General features: G+C 38.1%; 1 protein-coding gene across 1 annotated transcript in view; it reads right to left on the reverse strand.

Annotated features, from left to right (window-relative positions):
* MORC1 (MORC family CW-type zinc finger 1) overlaps nt 1–24,873 on the reverse strand; it is a 151,708-nt gene that overhangs the window by 92,974 nt on the left and 33,861 nt on the right. The window contains 6 exon segments of the mRNA XM_027550561.1: nt 1,479–1,633; nt 3,837–3,980; nt 7,271–7,335; nt 9,482–9,555; nt 12,158–12,237; nt 24,446–24,571. Of these exon segments, the coding sequence (XP_027406362.1) occupies nt 1,479–1,633; nt 3,837–3,980; nt 7,271–7,335; nt 9,482–9,555; nt 12,158–12,237; nt 24,446–24,571 (644 nt within the window).

Consider the following 24,873-nt stretch of genomic DNA (forward strand, 5'->3'; position numbering starts at 1 on the left):
GACAATTTCAGGACTGAGCAGAGTGGGAACACACGCACAAAAATTCTAAAATTACAACTTCAAGTGAAACAATAATAAGAGTTTAAGTTGTCTCAAGGGTAGGATGTAATTTTTGATATGCATGAATTATACATACTTCATGCAATTCACTGAACAAATACACGGTAGCCTATGTATTTCCATAAATGAAGCCATATGTCTGCAAAATTTAAAGGAAGCTTAATTAATGCACAGCACACCACTTCATGTGGCTTCCCTCATAGCTCAGTCGGTAAAGAACCTGTCTCCACCTGGATTTGATTCCTGGGTCAGGAAGATTCCCTGGAGAAGGAAATGGCAACCCACTCCAGAATTCTTGCCTGGAGAATTCCAAGGACAGAGGAGCCTGGCAGGCTACAATCCATGGACTTGTTAAGAGTCAGACACGACTTAGCGACTGAATCACTCATCATCATCACACCACTTAATTGTCAGGCGTCTCTGGAGAGTGAGGTGATCTGAATAAATCAGATTTTCTAGATAAGTTCTGCTGCTGCTACTGAGTCACTTCAGTTGTGTCAGACTCTGTGCGACCCCATAGACGGCAGCCCACCAGGATGCCCCGTCCCTGGGATTCTCCAGGCACAAATACTGGAGTGGGTTGCCATTTCCTTCTCCAGTGCATGAAAGTGAAAAGTGAAAGTGAAGTCGCTCAGTCATGTCCGACCCTCAGTGACCCCATGGACTGCAGCCTTCCAGGCTCCTCCATCCATGGGATTTTCCAGGCAAGAGTACTGGAGTGGGGTGCTATTGACTTCTCCTTTTTACATTTCTAAGTGTATATAGTGATTTTTCTTCTAAATCTTTCTGTAATTAACATATTCAAGACTTGTCAGATATACAAAACAGGGTTTAACATATCTACAATTATTCAGGGTCAACAATGATTACACTATAGAAAGATTGAGGGGAAGAGAAGGAGGATGAGATGGTTGGATGGCATTACCGACTCAATGGATATGAGTTTGAGCAAACTCCAGGAGACAGTGAAGGACAGGGAAGCCTGGCGTGCTGTATTTCATGGAGATGCAAAGAGCTGGACACAACTTAGCTACTGAACAACAACAATAGGAGCTGCTTAGGTCTGTGTGGGAGTCTGCATTCCTATACAGTAGAGTCCTAGAGTGTCCTTTGGGTGGTTCTCAGCTTATTTCCAGCAAACTTCTGCCCCCTTCCTACATGATCAGCTGCCATTGCATACTGCTCTCTGATCACCCTCCTCTTATAATTTTTAACCTGCTGCCTTCTTTTTCATGTAATACTCTAGGGAAGATTCTAACTTCTTTCCTATTTCCCCTTTGTTTGTTTTATTAATTCAGGTACTCTCTTTCAGGCTTTTGGGTTACTGTCTATCTGAATCAGTACAATCATTCCAGCGTGCAGACATCATCAATTTAATCCCCATTAAGCATCTCTTATCATGGCTACTGAATACTCACTGATCCCGGTGTCCTTACAGTACTGGACCAAGTATTGTCCCATAACTTTTAGAAGATGATTATACTCATGGACATTGAGAAATTCCTGCTTATTATGGGATGGTTCCATGATCTCCAAGGGTATATTAACAATTCCAACTACACCTTCACCGAGTCTGGAAGAATAAATACATATATAAATTACGTGAAATTAAGCTAAGAAAACAGAAAAGGCTAGTATTTATCTTTCAAAATCAATTAAAAAAATAAATTCAGTCATTTCGTCCAAAGCATGTCAAAGTTAACAAGTTATAACTGTACTTTTTAATGTAAGTCTATGGTCATTCCAGTTGTGTTTGGTCCCATAATATAAAATTTCTTAATATGTCATTACTGAATTAATATGACTCCTTTTTTAAACCTATAACCTGACATGGGGAGTCAGAGTGAGTAGGGAAATGAGGCCTTGAAGCAGTAAACACCCCTAACAATCCCTTGCAGAGATAAACTGACACAGTCGTCTTAACAATACAGGCCAGACAGTCGCTTTTTATCATCCTTGTTTCACCTGTCAGGTTGGATTTCTCCTCATCATTGCAGAGGTCCACGGGTGCTCAGTGAAATCTATTAAGGGAATATACACTGTACTATCTGAGAAAGGAATAGCCTGATGGATAAACTTGATTTTTTTTCACATTTCAGCAGCTCTTGATGTATGTGGCTGGGCTCTTCTGCTTAGTGCTGTAACCTGATTGGGGAAAAGGCATCCAGAAATCGGGCTTTTCAGGGGCTCCCAGGGGCTGTGCCTACGACTGGCGCACAAGCCATGCCTTCCCAATTTGGGGCTTTCCATCATGTTTTCCATCACTTTCCCTTTCCACCCTGCCCTTCCTTCAACTCTTCATTCTGTAAGCCTAAATTTGGGCATCATTTCTTCCAGGAGACCTAACTTAACTTTCCCAGGTTTGGTTTACTGCCCCTCCTAAGAGGCTCTTTTTGCACCTGGTCCTTGCCTATAACAGATATTTGTTTGTTCATTTATCAATTCATTCATGCTCAGCACCTGGTCCCATGCCAGAAACCAGGAATATGTTATGAATAAGGAAGATAAGGTCCCTGTTTATGAGTTTTCCCTTAAAGGCTGAAAGCCATTACGGGTGACAAGATAATTTCAGATGGTATAAGCGGTGTAAGCAAAACACAGCAGGTGCCATAATATGTGAAGAGAGATAAGGTGGAAGGAGTGATGTCAGAGGCTAATTTTAATTAGATAGTCCAAGAGACCTTCCTGTGGAGCAGATTTCAGAGCTGATGCCTGAGTGACATGCTAGGACCCTCAGTAAGAAGATCTGAGGACAGAAAGTTCAATGCAGAGGGAAGAGCAAATGTCAAGGCCCAAAGGTAGAAATGAGTTTAGGATGTTTGAGAAACAAGATGCCTGCCAGCGTGCAGGGAATGCTGTCAGAGGGTGGTATCGGAGCAGGTGCTCCAGAGCCAGGCAGAAGCCAGATCACTGACAGAATATGAAAACCAGTGCTATTCTACATGCACTGGGATTTGAAGCAAGACAGTAAACTAATTTATATTTTAAAAGATCATTCTCACTGTTTCCACACAATATAAAAAATATGTATTTATACACTTGTCCTTCTCACTGGATTATAAGTTCCTTAGCAAAAGGTAGTAGGTCTTCACCATTCTGTCTGCAGAGTTTGGTACAGTGCCTGGCACATGGTACTATAATACCAGTGCTTGCTGAATAAACAAATGAATGAATCATGATCTCCTTGAGAGTGAGGGGACAAGATAAAGAAATGTTCCCCTGAGCTATCCTATTGCTCATGGTTATCCTGTCTGATTCTGTAATTTTCTACAGTCTCTCTTCAGGGCTCTACGTAATTCACGAGAGCTTCAGACCGACCACTGGGAAAGCACCAGAATGTATTCCTCTGGAATCCAGGCAGGCTGGCGAGTGCTAAGAATATATGCTCATGCAGGTAACTGGCAAGAACTCATTCATGCTGGGGCTACACAAAATGTTGAAAGGGTTGTGTTACAAGACTATGGATTTTTCTTTTCTAAAATTTTTTTACTCTGCTTGCATTATTTTTTAATTGGAGAAATATCAGCAACTTCACCCGAGTAGATGGCACAGAAATGGTAAAATTTCCAAAAGTGTGCTTTTTCCTTAGAGCAGGCATGCAATCCTACTGATATTATAAATTAGGCAGATGAATGCCTGCACGTTAATGGGAAGGGTGGATGGGGGACATGACACCTGCTCCCATTATGATTAATTACTCATCTAACTCCAAAGACAGGATCCTACCACACCTTCCCTCATCCTGCCTGTGCCTCTGAAAACAAAAACATACTTACAAGGACTTCAGTTTCAACTGTGGCCCGACTTTCTCGTGCATTTTGATCAAGCGGTTACTGCTATAAATGAACATCCCAGCTTGGCTTCGGTTTTCTATGTTCACACCAAAGAACAGGGTGAGTGTCCTTGCTTTTTTTAATTCTCTAGCATTACATTTAGAAAGTTAAAAAAAATCATTAAGTAAAAATATATATTTTACAAACTAATAATTAAATAACTCAGAAGGTAAACATAAAGGAACTATATACACACACACACACACACACACATATATATATATATAAAATATCCAGGTATTTTGCAAAACCTAGTTGGCGCATTCAGTATCTCTCTATAGCCAAGCATTTTACATAAACACGATCAGCAACAACCATACCAGTTAAACATAAGCATTCCTTTATTCACAAATGAGTTTGCCAATTTAAATTTAAGAACTAGAAAGTCAGCAGAATCATGAAACATTAACTGGCCTAAATGTACATTGCAGCATTTTTGAAAAATAATCATCTGACCATGTGAAAATGTAGGTATTTCTAACACTGAATGTGATTTCTAACGTTTAGCATGTTCTCAAACCTCTAAATATTCTACACAGATTCAGTTCAGTCGCTCAGTCACGTCTGACTCTTTGCGACCCCATGAACCACAGCACACCAGGTCTCCCTGTCCATTACCAACTCCCGGAGTTCACCCAAACCCATGTCCATTGAGTCGGTGATGCCATTTAACCATCTCATCCTCTGTTGTCCTCTTCTCCTCCTGCCTTCAATCTTTCCCAGCATCAGGGTCTTTTCAAATGAGTCAGCTCTTGGCATCAGGTGGCCAAAGTATTGGAGTTTCAGCTTCAACATCAGTCCTTCCAATGAACACCCAGGACTGATCTCCTTTAGGATGGACTGGTTGGATCTCCTTGCAGTCCAAGGGACTCTCAAGAGTCTTTTCCAACACCATAGTTCAAAAGCATCAATTCTTCGGCGCTCAGCTTTCTTTATAGTCCAACTCTAACAGCCATACATGACTACTGGAAAAACTATAGCCTTGACTAGAGGGACCTTTGTTGACAAAGTAATGTCTCTGCTTTATAATATGCTGTCTAGGTTGGTCATAACTTTCCTTCCAAGGAGTAAGCATCTTTTAATTTCATGGCTGCAATCACCATCTGCAGTGATTTTGGAGCCCAGAAATAAAGTCAGCCACTGTTTCCTCATCTATTTGCCATGAAGTGATGGGACCATGCCATGATCTTAGTTTTCTGAATGTTGAGCTTTAAGCCAACTTTTTCACTCTCCTCTCTCACTCTCATCAAGAGGCTCTTTAGTTCTCCTTCACTTTCTGCCATAAGGGTGGTGTCATCTGCATATCTGAGGTTATTGATATTTCTCCTGGCAATCTTGATTCCAGCTTGTGCTTCATCCAGCCCAGCATTTCTCATGATGTACTCTGCATATAAGTTAAATAAGCAGAGTGAAATATACAGCCTTGACGTACTCCTTTTCCTATTTGGAACCAGTGTGTTGTTCCATGCCCACTTCTAACTGTTGCTTCCTGACCTACACAGATTGGAATGTGCCAAAAGATATTCTTCAGTTTTCTTTTTCCATATTCAAAGTAAATCAGAGTTAATGAAGCATGTTTACAAGGACAACAGCTTCTGTTTTTCTGACTCTATCTGCTGGACTATGTTTTATGTGACATTTGCATTAAAAGTATAAAAGCAGAAATTAAGAGACAGCAGAATACACAAGAAACCATCATAGGAGCAGGAGGCTGAAAAGCACTTGCATGTAAGAACCAGAAAGAGGGGCATGACTTCAAGTACAAGCTCATCTTTGTAATAACCATATGACTATGGATGAGCCACTTCAACTTTTCGTCTCGTCTGAAAAATGGGAATTGTATCCGTCTAGCCACTTGGGATGCCATGAGGATTAAAAGAGATGATATTCAGCATGAATCTGGAAGACTTTAGGTGCGTGGCAAATGTCATTCTCCTTTTCCACCAAGAATGGTATCAAACATAGTTCTTTCCCTCCACTCATCCTGTAGCTCCCCTCATTCCACAGAAACAGCTTCTTTCTTTTCAAATTCATGATCATGGGCTATTAAAAGTAATATAATATACTTGCTGGACGGATTAAATATATCTATCATTAAAGGACAATAATAAAGCTTCAGCAGTCCTTCTATGTGGATGTAATGACAGAGATTAGACATTATGACATTAGATTTTTTGAGGGAGTTACTGACATGAATATATTATGTATTTTTAAATGCACAAACATGTAGGGTTAAATATATATGAATCAAACTTTTTCTCAAAAATGTCTACTCTATAATTAGATCCCTGCTGTTTAACTAAAAAGAATACTGATTTTGTAAAGAACCCCAAAACAGAGTATTAGAGGGTATGATGTAATCACTCTGCGATATGGCATACTGATTGTCTTCAAATATTAAAAAAAGCATTTTGCTATAAAAACAAGTCCACCCCAACTAGCATTATTATAAAATATAGGTTGCTCACCTTTTATGTCTATCATTGTGATAACAAAAAAGTCATCAACCAGCTCTTTCTTTCTGAAGACTTTAAAGTGGCCTTTGCTTTTCAGTAAAGAATCCTAAGGCAGTTATTTATTGTTTATTTTGATACATGCATACTTAACAGTTCAAATTTAAGTTGTGAGGAAAGTTATGGTTATATAGTGGGCTTCCCTGGTGGCTCAGACAATAAAGAATCTGCCTGCAATGCAGGAGACCCAGGTTCAATCCCTGGGTTAGGAAGGTGCCCTGGAGAAGGGAATGTCAACCCACTCCAGTGTTCTTGCCTAGAGAATCCCATGGACAGAGGAGCCTGGTGGGCTACAGTCCACGGGGTTACAAAGAGTTGGACTTGACTGAGCGACTCACACACACATGGTCATATAGCACATCACAATTCACATATACCAAAACACGCTGAAAACCAGTAACACGTCCCTAAAAATTTATTTGTAAAAGTTACCACAGTTTTCGAAGTCTGGCTTAACTTGGACAACAGCTATTATTTTCAGTTTAATTTGTTTGACACCCGAGCTGGACAGCAAGTCAACCTTACCAATGTAAACAATGGTTTTGTAATACAGGCTTGCTATTTTTATTTTAATTGTATATAAGTGATACTTTTACCTGAAATATCATCCATCTTAAATTGAAAGCAGTACTGGAAGATGGAAGAAACTGGGACTAACCATTCAGAGTTCAAATAGCAGAAGACATAGAGAAAGTGAAGCTGCCAGCTGACCCCCTGAGCAGTTCACTTCTTCATCATAAAATGATGAATAGCATAAAATGTCACAGGCTAAGGAAGAGAAACTGTCATAATAATGACCAAATCTGTCGACAGTGAAATCAGAGTTTCAGGGGGTTCCAACAAACAGAAAATCTCCTGTCTTACCTCTGCTTCTCTTGAAGAACCTTCTGCTTTGCTTTAACATCTTCCAGAGCTTTCTGTAATACATCCTAGAAAAGTACATTTGGTTAGGAGAGAACATAATGCCATTAAATTAATGAGAGCTGAGTTGATATTTATTATCCTATTATCCAGAGGTTTCACAAGGGTAACAGTGACAGGTCACACTGCCTAATGCAATTCTACCACAGTAAGTACTCAATAAATACTTGATAGATATGAAGTTCCAACAGCTAAGAAGACAAACCAAATCCAAGCCCACAGTTCTCTTTTTGCGCATATTCCAATGTCCTCTCTGTCTTTAGAGAAAGAGCCACTGCTCCCTTTAAAGTCACAATGGCTTTCACACAAACAGTGTGAAAACCTGGGAAAAGTCATTCCGTGTACCTGGCCTTTGTCTGTGAGAATGGACAATGCTTCATCATGTGATCTATCACTAAGGCTTTTTTCAGGAAAAAACAGAAATTGTGACTACAAAATTTTAGCAAAGGCCAAAAGAAAATGTCTCCTCTCTATCAAGTTCCATACAGTCCTCACTAATACTCCCCAAACTTTCCCCTTATAGAATATCCCATCCCTGGATTTTCTCCCTTTCAGAGTGCCTCCATACCAGTGCCTGCCTGTCTTTCTTTTCTTCTAACTTGATATATCAGCTCATTCCTAACTCTATCTCTAGTATCTTCCCTCCAGTCAGGCAGAAAAGAAATAATGCATCATCACTATTTCACAAATAAGAACAAACTTTTAACATGCTCCATCCACCTGATATGAAAGATGGGCATCTCATTTGATGGGTAGACCACGGAGTGAACCTATTTTCACTGACTTGTAAAAGAAAATGGTAAATGCTTGGTAAGTATTGCACTTCAAATTCAACCACTCAACTGCCTAGAGGAATTTAAGAGGTCAAAAGCTGAGGTCATTCTGCTTAGCTCTCTTCTCTGAGTTAAAGAAGTCAGTGCACATCAGAGCAACAAAGCAAGTTGCTCAAAGACGTCCCCACCTTTTCTGTCAATGGACTTAAGAGCACAGAGCAGAGAGGTGGTGAGAGGTAATGGGCTCAGGCAGGAAGAAAGGGAGGTCCTGACCCATTAGAAAGCGTCTGTTTCTCTTGTCATGCAAATACATGAAGCTAAGGAAATTGATTTTTTTTTAAGAGACAAAATAAAGCTTAAACTTTTCTTTAAAAAATCTGTAACAATAAGATAGGTCTACATTTACCTTAAAAAAAAGTGAAAAGAAATAGGTAAAAGAGTTTTGGGAAAACCATGGAGCACTTTGGGGAATTACCATGTGCTACTCTCTGACTTCATCCCGTATTCATGACAGTTAGATATGAGAGCTCTTCCTCACACACAGCCTTGGTCCTTGAAAGTTTAAGAGCAAATTACAGAAAGAATTCCTACACTGAGACTGTAGAAGAGGAAGAAGGAAGGGTGAAGTAAAGCATTTTTTTCTCCAAACACCTCCTTACCCCATGCAAGCAAAGAAATATGCCAAATGATAAATATGCACCACAGTAGAAAGTCTGGTACCGTATTTTTGGTAAAAGTTAGCAAACTTACATGTCCTGTAGCAACATTCTTTTTCTCTTAGTTGCTATGTATTGTAATTAATAACAACAGTTCTTTACAACCTATCTTACTCATGGGCATATTGCAAGGATTACAGAGAATGTTTATGAACTGTGTTGAATAACTCATAAGAAAAGAGTTTTGCAAGCTGGAAGCACTGTTATTAATATTCATAATTATAGTATATCACTCCTGGCAGTAGAAAGAAGGATTGCTTATTAGTGTTCTCTTTGCTCTCCCCATTCATTTAGGTCCATAGGGAGCTATAATTTGAAGAGATATTTTCAGGGAGACTTGATAGGCTAGTTTTTTCTTTTAGCTTTTCATTATTTTCTCCCTTTCTTTATACTTTTTCCTTCATTTTAAAGAAATGAGTTGTGATGTCCTTCCCCACTGTTTCCAATTCACCCCACATTTAGTTCATCTTTGCTCTCAATCTCAGCCTTTCCCCAACTTGCTGAGTCTCCTCCCCTTTCTCTGCTCTCATCTGTCTACCTTGTGTTAAAATGAACTTAATCTCCTCAGCTTGTTTAAAGGTTTAGGAAGTAAGTGATAAGAGACAACTATGTACAGGAAAAAGCAAATGGCCCTGTTTGCCCTTTAAGAAGACTATATGTCATACCTTGGCAGAGGAAGACAGAGGAGTTCTGTCAGAGTGGTTTACTTTGATTTGTGCTTCTTTCAGGATGAGTTCAGCTAGAAACAGAAGCAAGATAATTTAATAAAACGAAATTATTTCAAACATCTTTAAATGAATATTACATATACATAATACATACATGACCAATAAGAATGGCTTACAGATAATAATTTCAGAAAATTCTATATTCCTTCTACAGTTCTCACACATTCCAAGGTTAGGTAGCTATATAGTGTTTCCTCTAAGGCATGACAACTTACAGAGCATACACTTGTTGTCATTTAGTTGCCAACCCATGTCAGACTCTTTGCAACCCCACGGACTGGAGCCCACCAGGCTCTCTCTGTTCATGAGATTTCCCGAATACTAGAGTGGGTTACCATTTCCTCTTCCTGATCTAGAAATCAAACCTACAGCTCCTGCCACCATCTCCTGCATTGCGGGTAGGCTGTCTATGTCTGAGCCACCTATACATATACATACAAATTCAAAAGTCATGACTGAATGTTTGGTTGACTGAAACTCTCTAAAATCCATGAAATATGGATTCAGAGCTACTCCTCACTCTTGGATCACTGGGGAAGGATGACTTTGTCCTTTTGTGGGAGGACAAAGTGTATAGCATTCTGTCTTAAAGTAGATGTAACATCAGTCTCTAAAATTATCTAACTCTGCAACGGAACAATGGGGGTTTCTTTTTTTTTTTTTTTAATTTGGCTGTGCTGGGTGGTTGTGGCACATGGGATCTTTAGCTACGACATGTGAACTCAGTTGTGGCATGTGGGATCTAGTTCCCTGACCAGGGATCGAACCCAAGTCCCCTGCAGTGGCAACACGGAGACTTAACCACTGGACCATCAGGGAAGTCCCTGGGGTTTTCTGATGCACATCAATCTAGTTTCAAGTGTGTCCTTAGAATTTAATTATTTTTGTAATAATAAATAACATCATATTTAGACAAAACCAAAGATGGGAAATGTGTTATAAAGTTCCTGAGAGGGAGGAATTACATTTGACTAATTGTGGTTATTCCTGCAATGGTGAGAGCAGCGTTCAGTTCAGTTCAGTTGCTCAGTTATATCTGACTCTTTGCCATCCTATGGACTGCAGCATGCTAGGCCTCCCTGTTCATCACCAATTCCTGGAATTTACTCAAACTCATCTCCATTGAGTCCATGATGCCATCCAATCATCTCATCCTCTGTCGTCCCCTTCTCCTCCCACCTTTAATCTTTCCCAGCATCAAGGTCTTTTCCAATGAATCAGTTCTTCACATCAGGTGGCCAAAGTACTGGAGTTTTAGCTTTAGCATCAGTCCCTCCAGTGAATATTCAGGACTGATTTCCTTTAGGATGGACTGGTTAGATCTCTTTGCAGTCCAGTAGACTCTCAAGAGTCTTCTCCAACACCACAGTTCAAAAGCATCAATTTTTCAGGGCTCAGCTTTCTTTACAGTCCAACTCTCACATTCATACATGACTACCAGAAAAACCATAGCTTTGACCAGACATACCTTTGTTGGCAAAGTCAAGTCTCTGTTTTTTAATATGCTGTCTAGGTTGGTCATAACTTTTTTTCCAAGGAGCAAGTGTCTTTTAATTTCAAGGCTGCAGTCACTACCTGCAGTGATTTTGGAGCCCCCCAAAATAAAGTCAGCCACTGTTTTTCCAGTGGTCATGTATGGATGTGAGAGATTGACTATAAAGAAAGCTGAGCACCGAAGAATTGATGCTTTTGAACTGTGGTGCTGGGGAAGATTCTTGAGAGTCCCTTGGACTGCAAGGAGATCCAATCAGTCCATTCTAAAGGAGATCAGTCCTGGGTGTTCATTGGAAGGACTGATGTTGAAGCTGAAACTCCAGTACTTTGGCCACCTGATGCCAAGAGCTGACTCATTTGAAAAGACCCTGATGCTGGGAAAGATTGAAGGCAGGAGGAGAAGGGGACGACAGAGGATGAGATTGTTGGATGGCATCACCGACTTTATGGACATGGGTTTGGGTGGACTCCTGGAGTTAGTGATGGACAGGGAGGCCTGGGGTGCTGTGGTTCATGGGGTCAAAAAGAGTTGGACACGACAGAGTGACTGAACTGAACTGTTTCCACTGTTTCCCCATCTATTTGCCATGAAGTGATGGGACCAGATGCCATGATCTTTGTTTTCTGAATGTTGAGCTTTAAGCCAACTTTTTCACTCTCCTCTTTCACTTTCATCAAGAGGCTCTTTAGCTCTTCTTAGCTGTCTGCCATAAGGGTGGTATCATCTGCATATCTGAGGTTTTTGATCTTTCTCCCGGCAATCTTGATTCCAGCTTGTGCTTCTTCCAGTCCAGCGTTTCTCATGATTTACTCTGCATATAAGTTAAATAAGCAGGGTGACAATATACAGCCTTGACATATTCCTTTCTGGATTTGGAACCAGTCTGTTGTTCCATGTCCAGTTCTAACTGTTGCTTCCTGACCTGCATACAGATTTCTCAGGAGGCCGGTCAGGTGGTCTGGCTTTACCATCTCTTTAAGAATTTTCTAGTTTGTTGTGATCCACACAGTACAGCCTATGTCTCAGAATAATTGCTCAATGAATGTTTGCTGATTAAACAGACAATAATGATGTAGGCCATATAACAATAATGATACAGGCCACAAGTAATTACATACCTCTCTTTACTGCTTCTTCTGCCTTTTTAACTTCACATTTAAATGCTCCTTTAAAAGAAGATGTGACATACAGATACTTTCTGAAACAAAATAGGAAAGAACATAATCAAGTCAGATTATCATTTTAAAGTTCACAATGCAAAAATATTCCCTAAGAAGACTATATACTCCAGAGATACATTATTATTCAGAAAAATTCATCAAGTAAGTTACATTCAGCTGTTAAATCAGCAAAGTTTATAACTAAGAAAAATTCCTTGCTTTGTAATACTGAGCAATTTTGTTTCTGTAGGGAAACTTCAGGAGAGAGACAGGAAAATCTCTGCCCACACAAATATTCACTTAAACATGTAAAATGTGATACTTTTCTTAAAAAGAAAATTTTCTATTGAACTGCTTCATTATCAAAGTTTCTGGTTAATATACCCATCCTTCTTACCCAGACCATCATTGATACTGGGTAAACTGTTTCTCCCTCTCTGTAAACAATTATCTCTAACTGAAATGCTCAAAAACACACATTAATGTATCATTTTAAATTACTAACACATTTTTCTAATTTATTGCTCAAGAAGCCTGTTTTCAAGGTTCAGGGTTTTACTGAAAGCAAAGATACTCCAGAACAATCACAGAGAAAGAAATGTATATATATCTTTTCCTCACTCAAAGTGAGCAAAATAGAGATGAGAAAGGCTCTGCAGAATCAGAGTTTCTCTGAAAGCAGTTGAAGCTATGTTTTTCTATAATAGAGGATTCCTGGAATAAGGATTTTAAATGCTGGTTTAAATCATCATAGAGAGAAAAACTCCAGATCAATATTTGGTCTGAGAATACTCAAAGCTCTGTATACTTCATTCTATAACTTTTGCCTCTCATATCCATGTAGACTTGGAAGCTTACCATTCTCTGATAAGGCAAGTTTTAGATAGGCAGTGAGAGGTAGAGGGAGAATTCTAGAACATCTTTTGAAGCCAAAACATTTTAGACATGTAAAAGAGAAATTTGTTCATGCAGAGGAGAGAGTCTAAATTTATTAATATATATACGCCCAATGAGTCTATGCCAGGGATAGGCAAAATATTGCTCATGGGCCAAATTAAGCCAGCAGCTTGTTTCTATTATAGCCTAAGATCTAAGAATTTTTTTTTTCCGTTTTAAAGGATTTTAAAAAAAGGAAAAAAATTAGGTATCTGGATATGTCCAGATACCTACTCTCAGGCCCTTTATAGAAAAAGTTGACCAATCCTTAGAATCTAGGCTAATATCGATGATTTTTGAATCACAGCTTGATCTAGAATTGCTTTTCTATGCTCTGGTTTTTAAACAGTGTAAGCAGTAGTGCAAATTCTTCACAATACAAACAGGTCACACATAATTTACATGGCTGTTAGCTGGAGTCTGTTTGTTTTAAAACTCTTCCATTATCTCAACAGAAGCTGTACAGATATACTCTGGACAGAACACCATCATGATTAATCAAGATTTGGGCTACTTGGAGCCCCTTCTATCTGGGTTAAAAGCCTTTGTTTGTCCCTTACTAGGAGTACAAATTACAAAAGACTGGGCAAATGACTTCATTTTCTGTGATTCCATTTCCTTATCTGTAAATTGAGATAAAAACAGTGATGTCTGTCTCACAAGACTGCTAAGAGAATTAAAGATATCAGCATAGCTAAAGAACTTAGAATAATGCTGCTTCATAGTAAATTGACTTAGTAGAATGTGTTTTACCTAATAAATACCTTATAAGTTGTGTCTATTAGATATATGGTATAGAGGAAATATTAGTATGTATTTTAGAGATAATATGGAGAAGGAAATGGCAACCCATTCCAGTATTCTTGCCTGGAGAATCCCATGGACGGAGGAGCCTGGTGGGCTACAGTCCACAGGGTCGCAAAGAGTCAGACACGACTGAGCGACTTCACTCACTTAGAGATAATATACATTGGGAATATGAAATAAAATGAGTAGTGATCTTTTAAAAATCTGAAAAACTTGTGGAAGTGTGCCTAATTACCTACAAAAAGGCTTAATGCTAAAAAAATTAATAAAAACAAAAAACCTCACTAAATGACATCCTAAATTCATCTACTGCAATGGTTTAATGAATAATTCAAGTTATAATAACTATGTATCTTTACCTCTGACTTCAATGTTCATTTTCCAAGAAGATTTACACAGTCAGTACAAGAAAGGAACACTCATAAAAATCTAAGATAAAGCAATTCTCAATTTGTTCCCTTGATTTTCTTTTACAATAAACATGGTTCATTTAAATCATAACCAAGGTATATTTCAAATCAGTCTCTGTTACATTTAGGGAACAACAAAACCTAAGTTTTAAAGTAAGAAATCATTGACCACTATACACTGGAATTATCATTTGCTTTTAAAACAAAATCACATATTAATCACACAATTATTTTTATTTGAATCACTTAAATCAAATCTTTATTTAAAAAGTCAAAATGAAATTAAGGAGAAACTGAACAATGAGGTAATCCTTCAAAGATGATGTGAATTACACTACTCAAGCATTTTTAGAGACTACATGTTTACAGACAAGAAAACATAGGTGGCATAAAAGGTGCCAACTGTGCATTAGTGCTTAATTTTAAACAATAAAAACAAAAAAATGCTCTCTCTTCATGGAGTGGGTCATTGAGATAACCTGGTCTCAGATAATGTGTACATCTCAGATGATGGTTTGAATTTTATTATTCCATGGACAGAGGAGCCTGGTAGGCTGCAATGCATGGGGTCACAAAGAGTCAGACATGACTGAGTGACCAACACACACACACACACACACAAACACACACACACTGCTCACAGCAGTTAAAGAAAGCTACGAAATATATGTGATTTTGTAAATCTAGTGTAGTAAATCTGCCTGTTTTCATAAAAGAATGCATCTTTGTTCAAATCCCCATCCATAATCAGAAGCCCCCATCAGCCTCACGCATTATTTTTTTCTACTCGTGGTCTCTTGAAGATAAAAATGCTTCTGAGAATCATGCTTCTGAGAATCAGAGTAATACTGGAGGAAAAAGAAGAGAATCCATCCAGTTCTACTCCTCAGCCTTGCAACATTCCCTGCAAGGGAATGGTGTCCCTTCTAGAACTGGGCTTCTAGTTTCTCAGTGGTTAGATTGGTTTCAACACCATCTCCCAAACTCTGAATATACTTGACCTCTGCCCACACTGGATGTTGTGGTCTCTGTTTTCACTTTGTTTCTGCCTTCTCTCCTTGCCTAATTCTGCCTCATTTTAGGTTTCCACTCTTCCTCACACATTTCACCTTCTACATCCCTACTTTCTTCCATCAATGAAATTGCATTCAATTGTTTTGCTTATGTCCACTTTTTATATAAATCAATTTATTGAATATTTTCTTTCTAATAGAGCTTAAAAACATAAGGTCAGTGAAAAGTATTGAGGGACAATGGTTAAAAATTGAAAGCATTTCCTCTAAAGTCAGGAACAAGACAAGGGTGCCCACTTTCACCATTACTATTCAACACAGTTTTGGAAGTTTTGGCCACAGCAATCAGAGCAGAAAAAGAAATAAAAGGAATCCAAATTGGAAAAGAAGAAGTAAAACTCTCACTGTTTGCAGATGACATGATCCTCTACCTAAAAAACCCTAAAGACTCACCAGAAAATTACTAGAACTAATCAATGAATATAGTAAAGTTGCAGGATATAAAATCAACACACAGAAATCCCTTGCATTCCTATACACTAATAATGAGAAAACAGAAAGAGAAATTAAGGAAACAATTCCATTCACCATTGCAATGAAAAGAATAAAATACTTAGGAATATATCTACCTAAAGAAACTAAAGACCTATATATAGAAAACTATAAAACACTGGTGAAAGAAATCAAAGAGGACACTAATAGATGGAGAAATATACCATGTTCATGGATTGGAAGAATCAATATAGTGAAAATGAGTATACTACCCAAAGCAATTTATAGATTCAATGCAATCCCTATCAAGCTGCCAACAGTATTCTTCACAGAGCTAGAACAAATAATTTCACAATTTGTATGGAAATACAAAAAACCTCGAATAGCCAAAGCTATCTTGAGAAAGAAGAATGGAACTGGAGAAATCATCCTGCCTGACTTTAGGCTCTACTACAAAGCCACAGTCATAAAGACAGTATGGTACTGGCACAAAGACAGAAATATAGATCAATGGAACAAAATAGAAAGCCCAGAGATAAATCCATGCACATATGGACACCTTATCTTTGACAAAGGAGGCAAGAATATACCATGGATTAAAGACAATCTCTTTAACAAGTGGTGCTGGGAAAACTGGTCAACCACTTGTAAAACAATGAAACTAGAGCACTTTCTAACACCATACACAAAAATAAACTCAAAATGGATTAAAGATCTAAACGTAAGACCAGAAACTATAAAACTCCTAGAGGAGAACATAGGCAAAACACTCTCTGACATACATCACAGCAGGATCCTCTATGACCCACCTCCCAGAATATTGGAAATAAAAACAAAAATAAACAAATGGGACCTAATTAACCTTAAAAGCTTCTGCACATCAAAGCAAACTATCAGCAAGGTGAAAAGACAGCCTTCAGAATGGGAGAAAATAATAGCAAATGAAGCAACTGACAAACAACTAATCTCAAAAATATACAAGCAACTCTTACAGCTCAATTCCAGAAAAATAAATGACCCAATCAAAAAATGGGCCAAAGAACTAAATAGACATTTCTCCAAAGAAGACATACAGATGGCTAACAAACACATGAAAAGATGCTCAACATCACTCATTATCAGAGAAATGCAAATCAAAACCACTATGAGGTACCACTTCACGCCAGTCAGAATGGCTGCGATCCAAAAGTCTATAAGTAATAAATGCTGGAGAGGGTGTGGAGAAAAGGGAACCCTCTTACACTGTTGGTGGGAATGCAAACTAGTACAGCCACTATGGAGAACAGTGTGGAGATTCCTTAAAAAACTGGAAATAGAACTGCCTTATGATCCAGCAATTCCACTGCTGGGCAAACACACTGAGGAAACCAGAAGGGAAAGAGACACGTGTACCCCAGTGTTCACCACAGCACTGTTTATAATAGCCAGGACATGGAAGCAACCTAGATGTCCATCAGCAGATGAATGGATAAGAAAGCCGTGGTACATATACACAATGGAGTATTACTCAGCCATTAGAAAGAATACATTTGAAGCAGTTCTAATGAGGTGGATGAAACTGGAGCCTATTATACAGAGTGAAGTAAGCCAGAAAGAAAAACACCAATACAGTATACTAACGCATATATATGGAATTTAGAAAGATGGTAACAATAACCCTGTATATGAGACAGCAAAAGAGACACTGATGTATAGAACAGTCTTATGGACTCTGTGGGAGAGGGAGAGGGCGGGGAGATTTGGGAGAATGGCATTGAAACATGTAAAATATCATGTATGAAACGAGTTGCCAGTCCAGGTTCAATGCATGATACTGGATGCTTGGGGCTAGTGCACTGGGACGACCCAGAGGGATGGTATGGGGAGGGAGGAGGGAGGAGAGTTCAGGATAGGGAACACATGTATACCTGTGGCGGACTCATTTTGATATTTGGCAAAACTAATACAATTTTGTAAAGTTTAAAAAAAAAAACAGTGTATCTATCTTCTGACTCATAATTTACTTCTGTAATCCATTCTACAGAAATAATCATATTTGAGCATAAATATGCACATGTCAAATAATGCCCAAGCATATCCAGTTTAGCACTGTAACAAGGAAAATGGTGTTTTACTGTCTGGTGGCTTATATGGTAAAGAACCTGCGTGCAGTGCATGAGATCCAGGTTTGATCCACGGGTCGGGAAGATTCCCTGGAGAAGAGAATGGCAATCCACTCCGGTATTCTTGCCTGGAGAATCCCAGGCACAGAGGAGCCTGACAGGCTACAGTCCATGGGGTCACAAAGAGTCAGACACAACTGAGCAACTAACAAACACACACAGTGAAAACCATAAAACCTAACTATGTATCAATAAGTAGTTAAACCACAGAGTACTATACCGTGCATCTAACAGTGCCAAAGAAAGATTTCCAAGAGAACTTTCGTAAATTAAAAAAAAAGTTACATATAATTTTATGTTTAAAAATTGTGTGTGTGGTTTATGTGTATGTAAATATGCAGAAGACAATCTGGGAGGGTATTTATTAAACTCCAGGCAGAGATTCTCCTTTGGGGAGATTACAGATTGCTAGAGCACAGAGTGAATGACAAGTGGTAAAGGGAGCTTTTAGTTATTTGATCTTCTCCAGTATCGAACTCTGTACTGTTTAAGGGTTTTGTTTTTTTTTTTTAATTTAAATTTTTTGCTGTGGCGGGTCTTTGTTGCTATGCACGGGCTTTCTCTAGGTGCGGCAAGTGGCATGTGGGCTCAGTAGTGTGACACATGGGCCTAGTTGCCTTGCGGCCTGTGTGATCTCCCCTGATCAGGAATCGAACACGTGACCCTGCACTGACAGGCAAATTCTTACCCCAGGGAAGCCCCTGTTTGAGTTTTAATTAATAAATTTTACTATTTTAGGAGCAAAATGGAACCACATCTCCTAGAGAGAAATAAACCCCTAAAGAGAAATCAAAAAATGAAAAAATATTGAGTAATTTTTAAGACTTTATGTGGCAAAACTATAGACTGTAGCATAATACAGCACTTTGTTTTAATCAGGATCACCTGCAAAATTTAAATTTTCATTGGTTTTTAATGCTCATACTTACAAAATTGGTCCAAAACATGTTGGCTAATATAAAACAAAGTATTTTTTAAATTTTAAGTTGAAAAAACAGACAACAAGAAAATTAAAGTTCTTTTTTTTTTTTAAGTTCTAAACTTCTAATTATGCAGAAAAAAATCAGCCCACAGTTATGAATCACAACATTATAGTACTCACAATCATAGTTATTTTCTTTTTAAGTACAAGTTTGCCTGATTAGTCACACTATAAAATAGTTATAGTCCTACATTATTTATCAAAACATCTAATGAGGCATGATCAAGAATTTTCTGGCTTGTATGATGTTGACAGCGAGACCTGGGTGTCAGATAGACTTTTCAAACTTAGTATGTCCAGTACAAGTGGAAAGAACCTCATCACCATTCTCCTTGACCCCCACACACGCACCTCCCATATCATTAGAAGGCTTTCATGGCTCCTTGTCTTCATGTCACATCCAATCTGTCAGGAGGTCTGTGGACTCTTATCTTTACAATCTAAAGATAATCTAAACACATGTAATCTAAACATGTTTCATTACTACTACCATTACCACCTCAGCTCAAGCCACTGTAATTTCTCACCTAGAATACAGTAATGGTATTCTACTAATTTCCCTTCCTCCCTTCTTGCCCCATAAAATCAATTTTCCACTAAGCAGCCACAGTAATCCTATAAAATAATAAATTAAGTAATGTCACTCTTCTCAAAAGACTTTACATTTTCAATACAAATTCCTCTTATTACCATTTTGGTCAAGCCCTGCAGAACCTGTCATCATCTTCCTCGCCTCTTTTCAATCACCATGCTCTAGCTCTACTATCCTTTCCCCGCTGCTTCTACGAGCTGTTCTTCTCTTCCTGGAAACATCATCCCATAAAATTCTTATACAATTCATAGTGGAATCCAACCTCCAAGATGTCCTCTAATGGTTCTTACTTCCTGGTGTTCATGCCTTTGTGTAGTCCCCTCCCACATTGAATCTGTGTGACCAAAATATTGAAGAAGTGATGGTATATGACTCTCGAGCCTAGCATTGAAACGACTGCAGTTTCTACTCTGTTCTCTTGAATTGCACACTCCAGTGAAAACCAATCCCTGTACAAATACTCAGGCAGTCCTGTGTAGTGGTCGAGATAAAGAGGAACCAAAGTGCCAGCCAGCCGTGGGAGTCAGCCAGATGGAAGTGTGCTACCCATCAAGCTCCAAAGCAGCCCTGCCCAAAATCTCTTGTCAACTTCATGGGAGATCCCAAAACAAAGCTACCCTACAAAACCACCATCAAATTACTGACCCACAGACAATGAGCAATAACAGATGGCTGCTTTATTATTAAGTCACTCAATCTGCAGGTGATTTGCTTATACAGCGTTAGATACATTCACTTTCTCAGTTTGTTCAGCTGTCTGCTCAAAAGTTCTTTATTTTAAAAAGTAACTTCCCTAATTTTCTGTCTAAAGTAGTCACCCAAAACCCCTCATTCCATGAATCTCTATTCACAAATGTGTGGGAACTATGCTGAGCATTATGTTTAAAATAAACATATTTTTATTTTAATCCTTTCAACCACCCTGAGGGAGAGGGGAATTTTCAATACACAGTGGAGAAGTGTCAGGTTTAAGCAATTGCTGAAGGTCCACAACTAGTAAAAGGCAAAATCAAAACTCAAAGTGTCACTGATCCACATTTTGCTTTCAACTACTTTCAGATATTGAAAGATTAAATGATTTAAGATAATACAAACTCATGAAGGAATACATAAGATGCACAATTTACAAAAGAGACACATTTAAAACATTATTAGTCTGTCCCAGTGGGTGGGAGGTGAGCAGTTGGGTAATATCCCTAAAAAATGAAGACTGTCCCAGAAGCACAGCGTTGCAGGATATTCAACAGCAGACCATAAACTCAATGTCCCTGAATATCTTTAAAAGGATCATGCTGCTCCTATGAAAATGGGGGACTCCAACTCTATACCATTTGGGCTCCTTTCAGTGCTATGAATCCACAGCAAAGCAGTGATAATGAGGAATGGAGATCTTCAAACAGATACTTTGGCTCTATCTCCCTTAAGGAGCTTTCAAAAGTGTCCGTCCTTAGTCCTAATGTGCAGAGATTTAACGCCTGCATAAATCAGAGTTATTTCTCTACTAAACCTAAAGAATCCAAAGCCAAAGGAAACCAGTAATGTCTGTTGCTGAAGATCAAATAATACAGCCATGTATTAGCCTGTCTGTATTATATAGATAAACAATATTTAAGATCCCAAGACTTCTAAAATCTTTACATTGAAAGATGTAAAGAAATCACCTAGCTGAAACTCTTACCTAAACAATAATTCTTTCTACAATCTAGGCTCTTTTAGGGACAAATTTGTCCTCATCTTGACTGAGAGTGCCTTTAACTGCTTCATTAATTTCATGGCACACTCACAACTCTGAGTTGGTATATTACACTTTATGTCATGTGTCTGGAGAAACTAAACTTCCCATCCTGGACATACTGGATTTAGTATTCTGGACATCAAACCTGCTAACTGGACCAGGGACTGGTTCAATCAAAGGAAGCTATGTGAGGGATCAAACCTTCCCAAACTCTTGTCTTGTCCCTAGACTCTGTCCAATAAGGAAGCTTTGAATTTGATGGTGGAAAATCCACCCTTCATGAAGCAAATACTAAATATACATGGCCAAGTCAGCTCAATAGAGCTCAGGTATAACCTGAGCAACACTGGGCTGTTGCTTCAGTTCTCAGAACACCCCAGCCACGGAGAAAACACTGAGACAAAAGTGACAGCGAGCATGCTGTATGGTGCCCTGCTCTGTGACTTCTCTGAGTACCCTTATCTTAAATATCAATGGGAAAAGGTAATCTGTGTGTCTCTGCAAAAAAACAGCACAACACTCTCATGCTGAGCTAGTCTTCTAGTGCTATACAGCCATTCAAGTTCTGCCGTCTAGAATTCCAACCATCACAAGGCAGCCTTTCAAGTTTTCACTTACTCTTCTCTCATTCACAACATGATGCTCAATTCCATTAGTTAGCCCCTACCGGATAGTTACCTTACTGTGAGCCAGGAAGTCCCCTTCCCTTCTAAAGCATCCTTGTCTGAACATGACCCTCCAGACATGGTGTCAGCAGGACACAGTTTATTAACATCTTGTTCTGTCCACTAAGTTCCATAAACATCTTCAGCAACCCCATCATCCTATCAGCTTGTATCAGGCTTGTGGTCAATGAAAATACCTAGTTTTTTCATGTAAATGAGTATCCAGTCTAGTATTAATATATTAACACAAATAGATTTTAAAAATCTAAATTCAGGACTGTAAGTATTTATACTACATTTATCGTTTGTACTTCAATTCATATTGTGCCTGATATAAGATATTCCTCCTAGTTAAGGGTCAATTATAAACTCAAAATTGCTTTTTATCTAAATTATTGATAAACATACTGAACAGAATATGATTAAGGGATTAAAAATTCCCCTCAGTCCCTTTTCTAACTTGTCAGAGACATTGGGGTAAAGAAGCTCCAGTAATTATAAGTCAATTCATACAGCTAAAATCCAATGTTCTTTTTTGTGTTTGCAATAAAAGCACAGAGAAATGACTGATGTATAGGTATGTATTCTTACAAATAATATCCAGTGTTCATTTCTAGAAGTATACTGGAGCTTGGGTGGTCAAGTGGACAGAGTATTTAAACAATATATTTTAAACATTTCTATTCTGGTCACATAGGGTCATTCCCAGCTTTTAATTTGTTCTGATACTGCCATTAGAGATAGAGTGCCTTTCAGGGAAGAAATAAAGTAAGGGTGACCCCACAAGTGGTGAGATAACAAGGATAGAACTTCACATATTCTTACATAAAACTTTTGCCACTAGAGAACCTGTGAGGAAAATAATATGCAAGTAAATAAGGCAAATGGAGAGAAAGTTAAGCCTAAGGGATAAAGCCATGGAAAATTAAATCTGTCCTTACTGTAGATACCAAACACCAGATTTAACAGTTTATCAGAGCCCTGTGTAACACATGGCAAAGGTTCAAGCCTCCTTAAGTATCTTTTAAGGAATAAAATAAATATTTATATTATATCTATTCCTGGTAAGATATATCTAAAAATAGTACATTGAAATGTTCATTTAAAAAATACACTAGGATGGGAAACAGCCATCACTTGATTTTAAGTAATTTAGGTAGACAAAATTCAATTTAATAAAATTCCCCCAGAAAATAGAGACAAACCCACATTTTCCATTGGCTTAAACCATTTTGTACCCAAACTCCCTAAGAGATAAATAATTTAATTTGAAAAGATCAGCTATATTGATTGATCCAGGAGACTCTTGGTACTTTCCAGAACAATGAGGCTGATGAAAAGAAGTATCACTTTGATATGATTTAGGGAACGAATAGATTTATAGAGTAAGTCTCAGGCTTCGTATACTTCATTTTTCAAAATATGACCTGCAGTATAATCAGAAATCAAAAGTAAAGCTTTTGAGGAATCCATTGGTGTGTGGTCAGCTCATTCAATTCAGAGATCCACAATTTTTAATATCAGTATTGACATGAGTGATTGCAAGGCCTCAGGACAGCAACTACTTTTCCAGAAAATAAGACATCATAACAAATGTGGATCTATTATATAGAATTAGTGTGCTGTTGGGGAAGGAGCATGGAATTTGAATTGATAAAGAATTCAGAGTAAGAAAATTTGAGTTCTTATCCAGTTCTGACGTTTATTTATTTCTAAATAATGATAAAACATAACCCACAGTGTCACTGCAAAAGTCAACTAAAATAATGCATATCAAAGGGTATATATATATATACACACACACAGTGTACAAGCATTAAATGTTCCTCAGTAGATAGTAAACTGAAAGCTAGAGCTAATCTTATCTTTCTAGCACAATCTCAAACTCACAGAAGGTTTTGATAAATGTTTAGTAAAGAAATGAATGACCACCCACATATCACACACTAAGAAAAGACTGTCTTGATCGCACACATAGTTGTACAAGGTAAGTTATACAATATGCAAATATATATATAAATATTTTAAAAAGCTTATGCTAAAATATAAATCAATTAGATACACATTTATACATATATTCTTTCTATATATAAAATATACATATACATATATGTATATGATTTAATAGTTCAAATACATTGTATAAAAAGAAAATGTAAGAGAACTGGATTTTCTTTAATAGCACCTATCACAATCAAAGCACCTAGGATTCAGTGCAGTAAATAACAAATTCCTACTTGAGGCGGACAATCTGAGTGACAGTGTTCACTACACCATACTGTGTTTATGGCCAAATATTTGTTTCATATGATTACTCTTCAGCAAACCTTCCAGAATGCAGTTCAAATTTTATTTGCCATTGTAAAACTCTTCCAATCAAATTAACAATTGGGGTCGGGGGGTATTTTACAAATGAAAACTCTATGAACACAATTGAACGAAGGTGAATTACCTGGGTCTGTAGAGGCAATAGCAGAGGTATTTTGTTCTAACTCTTTTGGCCTGAATAAATATTCTCATCCAAGGATCAAAATATAGAACAGATGTATAGGCTCTGAATGACCATCTCTCTGGAAAACTAGAAAAGAAAATAATTGAATATAATAATGACATTATGTGAGAAGAAAAAATTAAGACTACCAAGTCATAATGATTACTACTAGCAACTCCAGAAAGTTTTTTCCTAAACCTAATGACATGACAAATACCAGCAAATCTTATAACACTCACAGACCCCTAAATACAAGGGCTTACCTGAATAACCTACACTTAGATTAGAACTTCCCACAATGCAGGAGACCTGGGTTGGGGTGAGCCCCTGGAGGAGGACATGCCAACCCACTGTAGCATTCTTGCCTAGAGAATACCCATGGACAGAGA

This window comes from Bos indicus x Bos taurus, chromosome 1, assembly GCF_003369695.1.
Source record: "Bos indicus x Bos taurus breed Angus x Brahman F1 hybrid chromosome 1, Bos_hybrid_MaternalHap_v2.0, whole genome shotgun sequence".
Lineage (NCBI taxonomy): Eukaryota > Metazoa > Chordata > Mammalia > Artiodactyla > Bovidae > Bos > Bos indicus x Bos taurus.